General features: G+C 36.6%; 1 protein-coding gene across 1 annotated transcript in view; it reads right to left on the bottom strand.

Annotated features, from left to right (window-relative positions):
* LOC149788589 (uncharacterized) overlaps window positions 1-13589 on the bottom strand; it is a 177003-nt gene that overhangs the window by 110049 nt on the left and 53365 nt on the right. The window contains exon 7 of the mRNA XM_089973529.1: window positions 7632-12514. Within this exon, the coding sequence (XP_089829655.1) occupies window positions 7632-12514 (4883 nt within the window). The remainder of the gene's footprint in view (window positions 1-7631; window positions 12515-13589) is intronic.

The following is a 13589-nucleotide window of genomic DNA, read 5'->3' as shown; positions in this document are numbered from 1 at the left end:
CCATGTTTCCAATAAAATAGAGGTGCCATTGGCAAGTACTACTTCCCATGTTTCCAATGAAAATAGAGGCGCCATTGGCAAGTACTACTTCCCATGTTTCCAATGAAAATAGAGGCGCCATTGGCAAGTACTACTTCCCATGTTTCCAATACAAATAGGTGCCATTGGCAAGTACTACTTCCCATGTTTCCAATAAAAATAGAGGCGCCATTGGCAAGTACTACTTCCCATGTTTCCAATAAAAATAGAGGTGCCATTGGCAAGTACTACTTCCCATGTTTCCAATGAAAATAGAGGCGCCATTGGCAAGTACTACTTCCCATGTTTCCAATGAAAATAGAGGCGCCATTGGCAAGTACTACTTCCCATGTTTCCAATACAAATAGGTGCCATTGGCAAGTACTACTTCCCATGTTTCCAATAAAAATAGAGGCGCCATTGGCAAGTACTACTTCCCATGTTTCCAATAAAAATAGAGGTGCCATTGGCAAGTACTACTTCCCATGTTTCCAATGAAACAGACATCAATGGTAAGAACAGTAAAACCTGAAATTAAAGACCACTGATATGCAAGACCACTTGTCTACTGAGACTAGGTTCTCAAAATAAAGGTTATATAGTGTGAAGACCTGTAATACACCATCTGTCTTGACAAACCATATTTAGTGGCACTACAGTTGTCTTTCAAAACAGGTTCTGCTTATGATTCCTATATTTCTAATAAAACTGTGGCATCAATGGAAAATACTATTTCCCATGTTTCCAAACCAGCAGGCATCAATGGCAAGTACCACCTCCCATGTTTCCCATAAAACAGGCATCAATAGCAAGTACTACTTCCCATGTGTCCCATAAAACAGGCATCAATAGCAAGTACTACTTCCCATGTTTCCAATAAAACAGGCATCATTAGCATGTACTATTTCCCAGTGTTTCCAATAAAACAGGCATCAATGGCGAATAACAGTATACTTTTCAATCACATAATATTCATCATGTACATTTAGCAAATGAAGCAGGTGAACTAAAAATTGTATTCACATTAAATATTTTGTTACAAAATTCGTAATTCAAATGATTTATTAAACTTGTTCAACTATCTGGACAGACAGTTTAAGAACCAGTTTACTCAATGACACATTTTTCTTATCACATCAAATAATTACTTTCTTATGAAAGAAAGCCCAGTCCCTAATTGCATCCTGTAACTGAAACGTAGACGACAAAACTAAATGAATGGTTTATTTATTTACTAGAAAAACTGAAGTCATGTCCATTAATGAATAAAAAGATAGCATTAAATAATGTTCCATGCAAACAGACATGTACCATAACCTTGTTCTATCATAAGCATGGACAAAGGACTCAGAATGATCAGTATTGATAAACACAACAAATCATACACACTATAATATCATATGATATCATACAATATTATGTGGGCTAAATATGCCAAGACACAGACAGACAGACACTGACTGCTAAGACACAAATAGGCATAAATGCTATTTTTAAAATTTGCATTATACATTAATCAGTATTCTTCTGGATGACATGAGGTATCAAAATAAACTGCACAAAACCAGATCTACCTGATGTTATTTTATGTCATTTAATTTACATTTCATCCATTTTTCAATCTGACATCGTGTTGTCAACATGAAGATGTCATGATCAACATGAGGAGAATTCTTAACTAGTAACGATGACCACAGAAATAGTATACATATTTTAGAACAGAAGATTTTTTGTAAACAAAGATTACTGTTTATAACCAGCAAAATATCTTTTAAATAATAAAACCAAAAGCAAATTAAATGTCATAAAAAACATAATGTCATCTTCAGTATCAATGTTTGCAGTCATGTAATACAGCATAATGTACTATATATATGTAGCAATGTGACTATAAAACAATCAAATCTCATTTTGTATGTGTTTACACAGCATTTATGTATACCATCTCACTTTGTATGTGTTTACACAGCATTCATGTATCCCATCTCACTTTGTATGTGTTTACACAGCATTCATGTATCCCATCTCACTTTGTATATTTACACAGCATTCATGTATCCCATCTCACTTTGTATGTTTACACAGCATTCATGTATCCCATCTCACTTTGTATGTTTACACAGCATTCATGTATCCCATCTCACTTTGTATGTTTACACAGCATTCATGTATCCCATCTCACTTTGTATGCTTACACAGCACAGTATTCATGTATCCCATCTCACTTTGTATGTTTACACAGCACAGTATTCATGTATCACATCTCACTTTGTATGTTTACACAGCACAGTATTCATGTATCCCATCTCACTTTGTATGTTTACACAGCACAGTATTCATGTATCCCATCTCACTTTTTTTGTATGTTTACACAGCACAGTATTCATGTATCCCATCCCACTTTTTTTTTATGTTTACACAGAAGAGTATTCATGTATCGCATCTCACTTTGTATGTGCTGACACAGCACACTATGCATGAATCCAATCTCATTTGTATGTGTTTACATAGCACAGTATGCATAGAGTTTGACGTATTGTGTACAGTAGATTGTGTCAAATCAGTACTGTACCATTAAAAATGAAGATTTTCACATGGTGGTCTTTTGCTAACAATTGTTCATTAATATGCTAAAATCAAGGAGTTGATAAAAGGTAATTGCATGTATAGTGCTAACATAACTTCAAATGGCATAAACCTGGATTCTGTAAAATAATGTTCTGGCAGATTAAGGTTCATCCTATTTCATAGTACATTAACAGAAGAAACAGCATAGACAATTCTGTAAAAGAAAATGCTCTGGCAGATTAGGGTCCATCCTATTTTTTAGTACATTAACAAAACAAACAGCACAGACCCAATCTTCCAATGTATTTCATTACAACAGATAAACCATCCATATGTAAACCATCCATATCTAAACCATCCGTATCTAAACAATTCATAGCCTGGTTAGCAATATACATCATTAAATGCATTACATGTATATTAAATCACCAGGAAGAGTGATGCAACAAAAACCTTATACAAATTAACATTTTTTGTTTTCTAATTTAAAACTTGGGTATCATACATTTCACTTGCCCACCAACGACTTTTAGTTGTCTCGGCTAGTCGGGCAAGGGAATTCCATGACATATGTGACTAAATCTACAGCATGCACTTCAGTTCCAATTAAAAATACTTTGTGTCATTCAGTACAAAAGTTTTCATGAATGTGCACATGTATGTACAAGATCAAGAAAAGGTATGCTAATAAATAAGTATAAAGCCCAAATAAAATCAATTTTAAGTCATACTAATTTTCAACACTCAAAACATTTTAAACATAAACAAACACTTTGCAATTTTAAAATGCATGCTTAAGCCTGCATCGACTTTAATAATGAAAACCATCCATTTACATAAATTTACAAAACCTATGGCCTCATCTAATGACCTATTATCCAATAGGCACTGTACCTAGGGCCTACAAAAACTAAGGTGCCAGTGAAAACAAATTTTACCATGTTTTTGTACCTTTTGCATCACAAAAATTGTTTTAAAAAAGCTCTCTTGTTGAATATGTTATGCTAATGACCCTGTTACTGAAAAGTGTATACACAAAGAAGCAGTCATGTAAAAATAAAACATCCACCAAATGGCCTATGAAACTGAAGTGCCTAGGGTCTACAAGGACCTTACTCTGGCCCCATCCTCACCAATCAGGACTCAAGACAGGATTATCAGTTAATTGCTGAGATTTAATTAATTTATTTTCTGTAATTCAGAAAAATGAATTTAAATATGAAATTATGGTATTTCAGCAATCCCCTAATAGTGTCTGAAAGCTAAAATTAATTTCTGCTGATAAATTCCAAACACATTTGTGTCTGCTACTGTCAACTAGAAGCTGGCCGTGGCCTGCACACTGGGCCTGCATCCATGCACCAAGTGACATGGCTGTGGCCAGATACTCACAAGGATGCATATGTGATCACTATCTCAAACTTACATAAGGCTGGATTTATATTAATTCTTGTATTACAGACAGAAGCAATGAAAAAACATTTCCTATTCACTCTAAACAATTTACTTTTACTCAAAGTTTTGTTTTGGGTCTGTACTGAGTTTTGTGAGCTTAAATGAGGCTAACACAATCTGAGTACAAAAGAAGAAACTTTAAAGCAACTGGGACATAACTTGCATTAACAAGATCAAAATTATCAATGTGGGATCAAAATCTACAATGTAAGACCATCATAAAGTCCCATGAGTTGTCAAATACTGGAAAATTAAAATGCACATAGATTCTATAGATTACATTAATGTTTATTTTTATGTTCAAATCCAGGAATGATGCCAATATTAAAAGAGTCATATTTAACACACAGATTTCAAACCAGGAAAATTTCATGCAGGTTTCAATATGCTTGGTGATTTTCACAGTAGACAAAATTCTCCTTCTCACACAAATTTGGAGCAGCAAAGCATTTGCGTTCACATGCATGATGCTATGTTACCTGAATGGACCAATAGTATCATATGCATTTACATTCTATAATAGGCATAATGCTATGGTACCTGGATGCATTTACATGCCATACTATGCATAATGCTATGTTACCTGAATGGACCAATAGTATCAGAGGCATTTACAGTCTATAATAGGCATAATGCTATGGTACATGAATGTATTTACATGCCATACTAAGCATAATGCTATGTTACCTGAATGGACCAATAGTATCATATGCATTTACAGTCTATAATAGGCATAATGCTATGGTACATGAATGTATTTACATGCCATACTAAGCATAATGCTATGTTACCTGAATGGACCAATAGTATCATATGCATTTACATTCTATAATAGGCATAATGATATGGTACCTGGATGCATTTACATGCCATATTAAGCATAATGCTATGTTACCTGAATGGACCAATAGTATCATATGCATTTACAGTCTATAATAGGCATAATGCTATGGTACCTGGATGCATTTACATGCCATACTATGCATAATGCTATGTTACCTGAATGGACCAATAGTATCAGAGGCATTTACAGTCTATAATAGGCATAATGCTATGGTACATGAATGTATTTACATGCCATACTAAGCATAATGCTATGTTACCTGGATGGACCAATAGTATCATATGCATTTACAGTCTATAATAGGCATAATGCTATGGTACCTGGATGCATTTACATGCCATACTAAGCATAATGCTATGTTACCTGGATGGACCAATAGTATCATATGCATTTACATTCTATAATAGGCATAATGCTATGTTACATGAATGCATTTACATGCCATACTAAGCATAATGCTATGTTACCTGGATGGACCAATAGTATCAAATGCATTTATATTCTATAATAGGCATAATGCTATGTTACCTGAATGGACCAATAGTATCATATGCATTTACATTCTATAATAGGCATAATGCTATGGTACCTGGATGCATTTACATGCCATACTAAGCATAATGCTATGTTACCTGAATGGACCAATAGTATCAGAGGCATTTAGATTCTATAATAGGCATAATGCTATGCTACCTGGATGCATTTACATGCCATACTAAGCATAATGCTATGTTACCTGAATGGACCAATAGTATTATGTGCATTTACAGTCTATAATAGGCATAATGCTATGGTACCTGGATGCATTTACATGCCATACTAAGCATAATGCTATGTTACCTGAATGGACCAATAGTATCATATGCATTTACATTCTATAATAGGCATAATGCTATGGTACCTGGATGCATTTACATGCCATACTAAGCATAATGCTATGTTACCTGAATGGACCGTGAGTATCCTATGCATTTACATTCTATAATAGGCTTAATACTATGGTACATGAATGTATTTACATGCCATACTAAGCATAATGCTATGTTACCTGAATGGACCAATAGGATCATATGCATTTACATTCTATAATAGGCATAATGCTATGTTACATGAATGCATTTACATACCATACTAAGCATAATGCTATGTTACATGAATGGACCGTGAGTATCCTATGCATTTACACACCAGAATAGGCATAATGCTATGTTACATGAATACTAAGCATAATGCTATGTTACATGAATGGACCGTGAGTATCCTATGCATTTACATGCCAGAATAGGCATAATGCTGTTACATAAATGGGCTACGAGTATCATATGCATTTACATGCCATAAATGGCATAATGCTATGTTAAATTAATGGCCCAATAGTATCATTTGCATTTACATGGCACAATAAGCATAATGGCATGTTACAAAAAATGGCACAACAGTACTGTAACCATTTACATGCCATATCATGCATAATGCAATGTTACATAATGCATTTATATGCCCTAAGTGGCATAATGCTGTAACATTAACAGACCAAGAGTATTATGTGCATTTTTAACAAAAGTAATTACATTCCAAAGAATGCTTGATGTAGTCCAATTAAATCCAATTTAAAAATGAATATGCCAGAACCCATTATCTTTGTGGGTGGAAGGTTAGCAGTGAGCGTTCTGACAACTTTAGGAAAATAGTTGAAAATGAAAACTGTTTTCTCAAATCACAGAAAACAACAGTTTGTGCCCATTTTAAAATAGAAAAACCAAAGTGAATAATGTTTTATACATTGAATATCATCAAGTGGGTGAACATTAGACATAGAGGCATTTATTATTTGCTATTTATATTAGAGTAGCAGCAAAAATAATGGAGTCTAAAGATCAAGCAGTATAAAGAATTAGCATGCTTTCACAATGTGAATTTGCAAATATACAGCCTTTGGATTATTGAAACAGACCAAGCATGACAATTAAGTAAAACATACATGCCAACAATCAAAATCATATTCAAGAATATTCTTGAGCTCACTAGTATCAATGTGAAAACCACAAATTCACAATTCATTCATGAAAAAGGAAAGCAGCTCACCATTACTTTGGAATTGCTATCAATACATTTCTGTAGAGCTAATGGAAAAGATGATATGCCATAAAAAAAATCCTATAAATAAATAAAAAATTCTACTGATGGTAACAAAAAAATCTACAATTGTAAGTAACCATGACCCATTTTTCTCATGGTTATTAAAACTAAAAACTTTCCAAAAATATATAAATCCAAAAGATGAAGAATTCAATCTTGAACATGATTATTATCGATCTGTTATAAATTGGTGCAATTACAATGTTTCTGCCATTGCCAACAATGGAGGTAAGCCTTTTAAGGTCTGAACATTGTGTTTGTGAGCTAAAAATGTCAGAGAATGTTCATATTATCCTCAGAACACTTGTACATGTGAAACATTTGTACTGCACTTGAAACAAGCACACATAAAGCAAAGTTGATTAGATTAATGCACAGTTCATCGGGTTTAGAATAATGGGAAATAGTCAATAATGCAAACTACATCAAATTAAGCTGAAACAGGAACTGTTATTGTTATAACAGAGTCCATTATACACAGAGCAGATTCAGATTCAGCAGGTAGGCATCCCCATATCTACAGGCAGGATCAAGGAAAAAAGGAAGCTCTTGGAATTTAAGACAAGCTTAAATATTTCAGTCCTGGGTCATCGCTTGAAAAATTTACCTTTGAAGAAGCCTTTCTTGCTCTTTGACCTTTTACCCTGTTTTCTATCACTAGGGTCAATGGGTGAAGTTGGTCCTATACTGCTTGCATCAGTGCTGTACTCACTGGTCATACTGCTACTGTCCATATGACTTGAAGATTCTGAAGAAATGGACTGACGAGGACTGTGTTGAAGTTCTTTGACTACTGTGTCTGGGAAGTCCAACTCTTCATTCTGTTGTTTTAAGTTTTTTTCTAATTTATCAAAGTCTATAACTGTATCTGAATCTAAGAGCTTACTGCAGGCTTTTTCTGCAAAGGCAAGATGGTCTACATTCTCAAGTCCTGCCCTTGAGACCCTGTCTCCATTATCACCAGAACCTGACTTTTGAGCCTTGTACTCTTCAAAAGCTGCATCCACATCAGTTTCCACAACACTGGCATTGGGTTTCTGAGCAGCAGGTAACTTGACTCTCTGGATACCAGCCATTCCTGCTTCATGTTGACAGGGATTATGTGGCTGTTTCTGTTCATGAGATACTTGATGCATAACATTTACATCCTGAACAGAATGCACACCATCATCTTCTGATGTAGTATTGCTAGCTGAGGTGACTATCTTTGACTCAGCTCCAGCCCCATATAAAACTGAACTGAGCATCTTCTGCATATCTTCTTTCTCCACAGAAACTGTTCTGCAGAGAGTGGCTTCATGTTTTTTCTCCTGAGATACATTTGCACCTTTAAAAGTACCAATTTTGTTTTGTTCCGTTTCCTGATTTGCAATTTTAACACTTTCCTCTTTCACAGAAGCATCACAAGTTTCATTGGTTTCTTTTGAAACTGAATCAGTGGGCTTAAATTCTGCACTCTCTGCACATTTTTCTCTTTCCTGATTAACTGAAACTGATTTTGTCCACACTGACTTGTTTGGTCCTGGACCAGTTTTCATCTTCAGGCCTTCTCTACAATGGGCATCATTCTTTATGAAAGGATTATCAACAATAGTTGTGAATTGGCTTGTAGAGTCTACAACCTTAGTATCATCATCATTAGTACCTGCTAGTTTGCTGTACCCTTTAAACTCTGCTTGCTTTTTAACAGAACCTCTGGTTTGTTGAGAATCTGGAGATGAAAATTTACCAGCTTTATTTGACTTTTTTAGGGCTGTTATTCCTGATTGCTTTGGTCCAGATAACTTGGGTTTTCCAGAATTTTTAAAGTCAGAGGTACCTTTCCCATCAGTGACATGAACTGAATCGCTTTTTTCTAATTTCCCTCTCGTTCTAGCCACACTGTCTGTATGATTAGCACATTGTGCTTGGTTTGAGTTTTGGCTGCTAGTTTCTCTCTCTACTGAAGTTTCATATTGATCTGGCATATGATCCTGGTTGGCCAGATCCTGTTTAGGGTCCTGGAAAGCCTTTTCTATCAAAGCAGTGGTTGCTTCTGTTAAACTAGACACATTACCAAGAAAACAGGGATCCTCAGCAGCCATCTCTTTTTGAGATGTCCTTGGTTTAGGAACCACTTCTGGCATTTTAAGAGTCTGAAAATCTTGATTTGAAAACTCCAGTTGGTTCAGGCTTTTTGACTGCTTTTTGTTCATATGTGACATCTGATTGAGTTCCTCACCATCACATATGGAACTGGCTCTGGATGGGGATCTCTTCATACGCAAATCAGGTTCTGATTTATCAATCTCTTTCAACCTTGTTGCTGAAGTTGATCTCATATAAGAAGGCGTGCTGGAAACAGGTGTTGAAGGTCTATTTTTGGAACTGCATCCATCTGAGTCATTCTTACTGTAGGATGCTCTCCGTTTCTCTCTCTGAGGGGTAGGACTAGACTTACCATTAGGGACTGGTGGCTTATTACTATCTTTCTCACTATTTTTCAAAGGATTGCTGACAGACTTCCTGGTATTATTTTTAATATGACAACTAGCCGTCCCCCTCATGTAGCCTCGACTTTTGCCAGCTCCACAGTCCTTTCTTTCTTGGCTCTCTGGACTGCTACAAATGCCACTCATCTTGCCACAGTGAGGGCACTGGTAAAGTTCTCTGTCATCCAACCGTCCAGAATCCTTCAAGATGACTTCAAATTCTGTCTGTGCACATGTGCTTATTAGCATAGGTCTATGCTCCTGTATGATCTCAGAGGTCAGGGATGCATCAGTCATTGTCTGTGCATCTATCATCAGCTTGCTGGTATCAGTTCTGTTGAGTTGTGCAGAGAGCTCTTCTGCTGTACCAGGCTCTGACACACTCTTATGTACAAATCTCCTTATCTCTCTCAAATTACCTAGAATGTCGCCTGGGCTTTTATAATGATCCTGTGGTTGTAAAAGGCCCATTTGTTGGAAACCTTTACTGTTCTGTGTCATTGTATTCTCATACTGTTCTGTGGCTTCAGACTGGTGGCCAAAATTCTCCTTCACTTCTGATACCGATGACATCTGAGCTGTTTTTGAATCCTTCATGTCCTTTGCTTTGTTTTTTCTATTCCTGTTATTACCACTATCATCAGATGCTGTTTCAAAAGCTTCATCAGAGTCTGACATGACAGCATATGCCACTGAGCCTCTCCCAAGCACCTCTTTGTCTGATCTTGGTGATGATTCTGCACTCTGAAAGTCATCACTCCTAGCAAGGTCATTACTGATATTCTCATCTGTACATACTTTTCTTTCCTCTATCAAAGCAGGCTGAAGAGACTGACCAGCTGATTCCATGAGATCTAACCTAGTTTCATCCGCAAAATCTGAAGTATCCTTTGAGAGATTAAATTCTGAGGCTACATCAGAATGACCGAAAGAGCCAAACATATTTTTCCACCTTGCTATGAGCCCTTTCTTTTCTGGAGCTGAAGGACTAGGTACCTGGCTATCAACAGATGATTGTGACTGAGAACTTGTGCTATATAACTTCCTTCTTAGACCAGAAGCAGACGTAATGTTCCTCTCATTCTCTTTATTTGGATTACTGATCACTGGATTACTCTCTCCTTCATTTACTTGTACTCCTTTCTTGCTTTCCATGACTGTTTTACCATCTGACTCTGACTGGCCATCTTGGTTGATTACAACCCACTCCGAGGAACCGGACCTGTAGAGGCTGTCTGTGACATGAAGCTTGCCCAGGTGTTCTGCCCTGCCTTCCTTATTACCATTCTGCTGTTCTTCAAGAATGTCTTGAACAGTATCCACACTAACCATAGGACCATCTGAACCACTCAAACCTGTCAGCCTTATTGTAAACTGCTCAAAACCAGTGGCTGAAGAATCCTGAACATCTTTGTCATTGACTGCTACTAAAGCCTTCTTTTCCATTTTGTTTTCAGAATCAGAACCTTGTTCACTTTCTCCCTTCCTGTGAAAAGATGGTGGTCTTTTCTTTTTTTTACTGCTTGATGTTCTTCTCACTTTATTATTATGACTATGAGAAGTGAAAGTTGCTTTGTCACTATCTAAATTATCATTTTGGTCATCGGTACTTACAGCACTAAAGTCTGGAACTTTTAAATGACCATTTTCATCAAGAACCTCTGGTTGTGACTTGCTAAAATCGTAGCCAGATGTGATCTGAGTAGCTTCTACATTTTCCTTATATGAAGGTGACCTTGGCCCTAAACCATCAGGACTAAATGAATGACTAAATGTTGCAACAATATCCTTGGCAACAGATGTGAGATCTTCATATGTGTGAATCATATCAGGCAAGTCACTGTATTGATCTGAATTCACACCATCCAAATCAACAGATTTTACTTTCTTCAGAGGAGGAATGGTGGGGACAGAGCCTACCAACAATCCTGAGTGAGCTGCTCTTTTATGGGCAGAATTATCATTGTGCTGAAAATTATCAAAGTGAATTTCATTTGAACTTCTGAAATTTTTCAAGCTTTGACTAAATTCAAGTGGATCATCAAACTCTTCCTCTTCTTCCTCCTCCTCCATCACTGTTTTATTCTCCCCTTCCTGATGTTGGCTTTCTTCTAAATGCGATTCTTCTGAATTTTCGTACTGACCACTTTGGTCATTATCATTAAGTAATTCTTGTCCACCATATTCCTTAGAATTAACATTGTTACCATTGGTGAAAACTCTATTGCTATCAATTTTTGATGTCGTAAATCCTCTATGTTTATGAAAATCACTACTTGCATTATCATCAAAATTACGCCTCAAGTTGCTTATCTTTGGTGCAATTATTCCCTCACTAAAAGCTGATTCTAAAACTCCATCAAAAAGATTGTCGCTCCCTTTAGAGGCTCTAGTGCTTGGTTGACCGAGTGTTCCTTGAAATGATGATCTAGATAAGCTATCTCGCGACAGACTTCCAATTTTACTACTTCTGTCAGTATCCTCGGAAACTGTAAATCTGTCATTGCGCATTGATTTCCTCGGACTAAGTTGCCGACTGGTGAATGAGGGACCCAATATGGACTCTGCAACACCACTAAACCATTGATCATGTTCCCCTCCATGTCCTATGTTGGTTTCCTCCCTTGAAATAGAAGAACTAAGTTTAGGTCTGGCTCCCCCTAACTGATTAGTAATATCTCCAGACCTGTATGCATGGATGGTCGATTCTTCATCACTTGAAGACTGAGCTCGCCGATGAAAACGACTGCCAGTCTCATTATCAGTCAAACTGGACTTGCGTAAGCTCCCATAGTTTCTATTGGATCGAATACTTGCAAGTTTCTCTTTCATCTGAAGCTCACGTTGTTTTCGTAGCTCCTCTAGTTGCTTGAGTCTGTTAAGACTTTCTGTCACTGCTGGGTTTTGCCCCAGCCAGGAGGAAGTTTCTAATCCATCATAAACACTCATTGTCACCGGTAAGAACTGACTAGTGCATATTGATGTGCCACTATCATGTATCATTAAGAATGGATCCACACTTTAATGTGCATAAATATATATGTGTTTCTACTCTTAGAGTCCCACAGATTTCAGCTGTAATTCTGTCCACATATGTATCTTTAAAAACTGTCAATACGTAGTTTTCAGACAGCTTGAACCTGACTCTAGAATGCAAAGTTATTACTCATGTTGTCTCAATGCCTCTTGAAGCCACATGCTGTGATGCATTATAGCAACAAATGCTATCCCCTAATATGCAAATTTACAATCTCTTTATCTGAATGTCTTGCTGTGAAGTATTATTGCAACAGATGCTGTTCCATATGACACGCAATTACAAGCTCTTTACATGTCTTGGTCTGCCCTATACTTGGCCCATGCACATTTACATGAAGATAATACAACACATGGATGTTGAATTAAAATATGCCTAGTAAAAATTCATCTAGCCTGGTTTGTTGGCAATTTATCTTAAATGTCTCTGACAGGTTCATGGCACAAATAAATATAGCTTCATACCTCATCCATAAAGGTACTGATCAGTTTGTTATGGTAAGCACGTTCAGAATAGGGTGTTTCACAACAATCCCATGTTCTCTTCTGTATGACACAATTGCAGTTTTACTCAAGACACGTATTTAATATTAATGTTCCAATGCTGATCATTAAATATAACCTTCAAACTGGTAATGGATTTCGAAATATTACATATCATAAAAACAAAATGAAGGCAGGCATGTGCATAAATCGGCGGCACCGTTTTCAGTGTAGTACTCGTTATCAAATGGATGACCTTTTAAACCTGTAACCCGAGTTAGAAGTTCTTGAATCAATGCTGTCGCCAAAACTACGGAGAGCGCCAGAGCTGTTAGTACCTCGATTGCTTGGTGAACCTGATATGACTAATCATTTACATACACTATGCCCTAGTACATTCTGATAGCTTGTGAACGTATCCCATCCCTTTTCAACAGACTGAATTGAGACCTAAACAGTTAATGGCAGCCAACGTTGTGCCGGCAAATTAAATACAAGTGTTATGACTTGCCAACGCTGTGAAAACTCAGTGTGTGATGGAATTCGAATAAACGCAATTTATGAGACACAGCAAG

Source organism: Sinohyriopsis cumingii, chromosome 11, assembly GCF_028554795.1.
Source record: "Sinohyriopsis cumingii isolate HCF-2022 chromosome 11, ASM2855479v2, whole genome shotgun sequence".
Taxonomy (NCBI): domain Eukaryota; kingdom Metazoa; phylum Mollusca; class Bivalvia; order Unionida; family Unionidae; genus Sinohyriopsis; species Sinohyriopsis cumingii.
The sequence above is the reverse complement of the archived record's forward strand: the minus strand, read 5'-3'. Positions and strand labels throughout refer to the sequence as shown.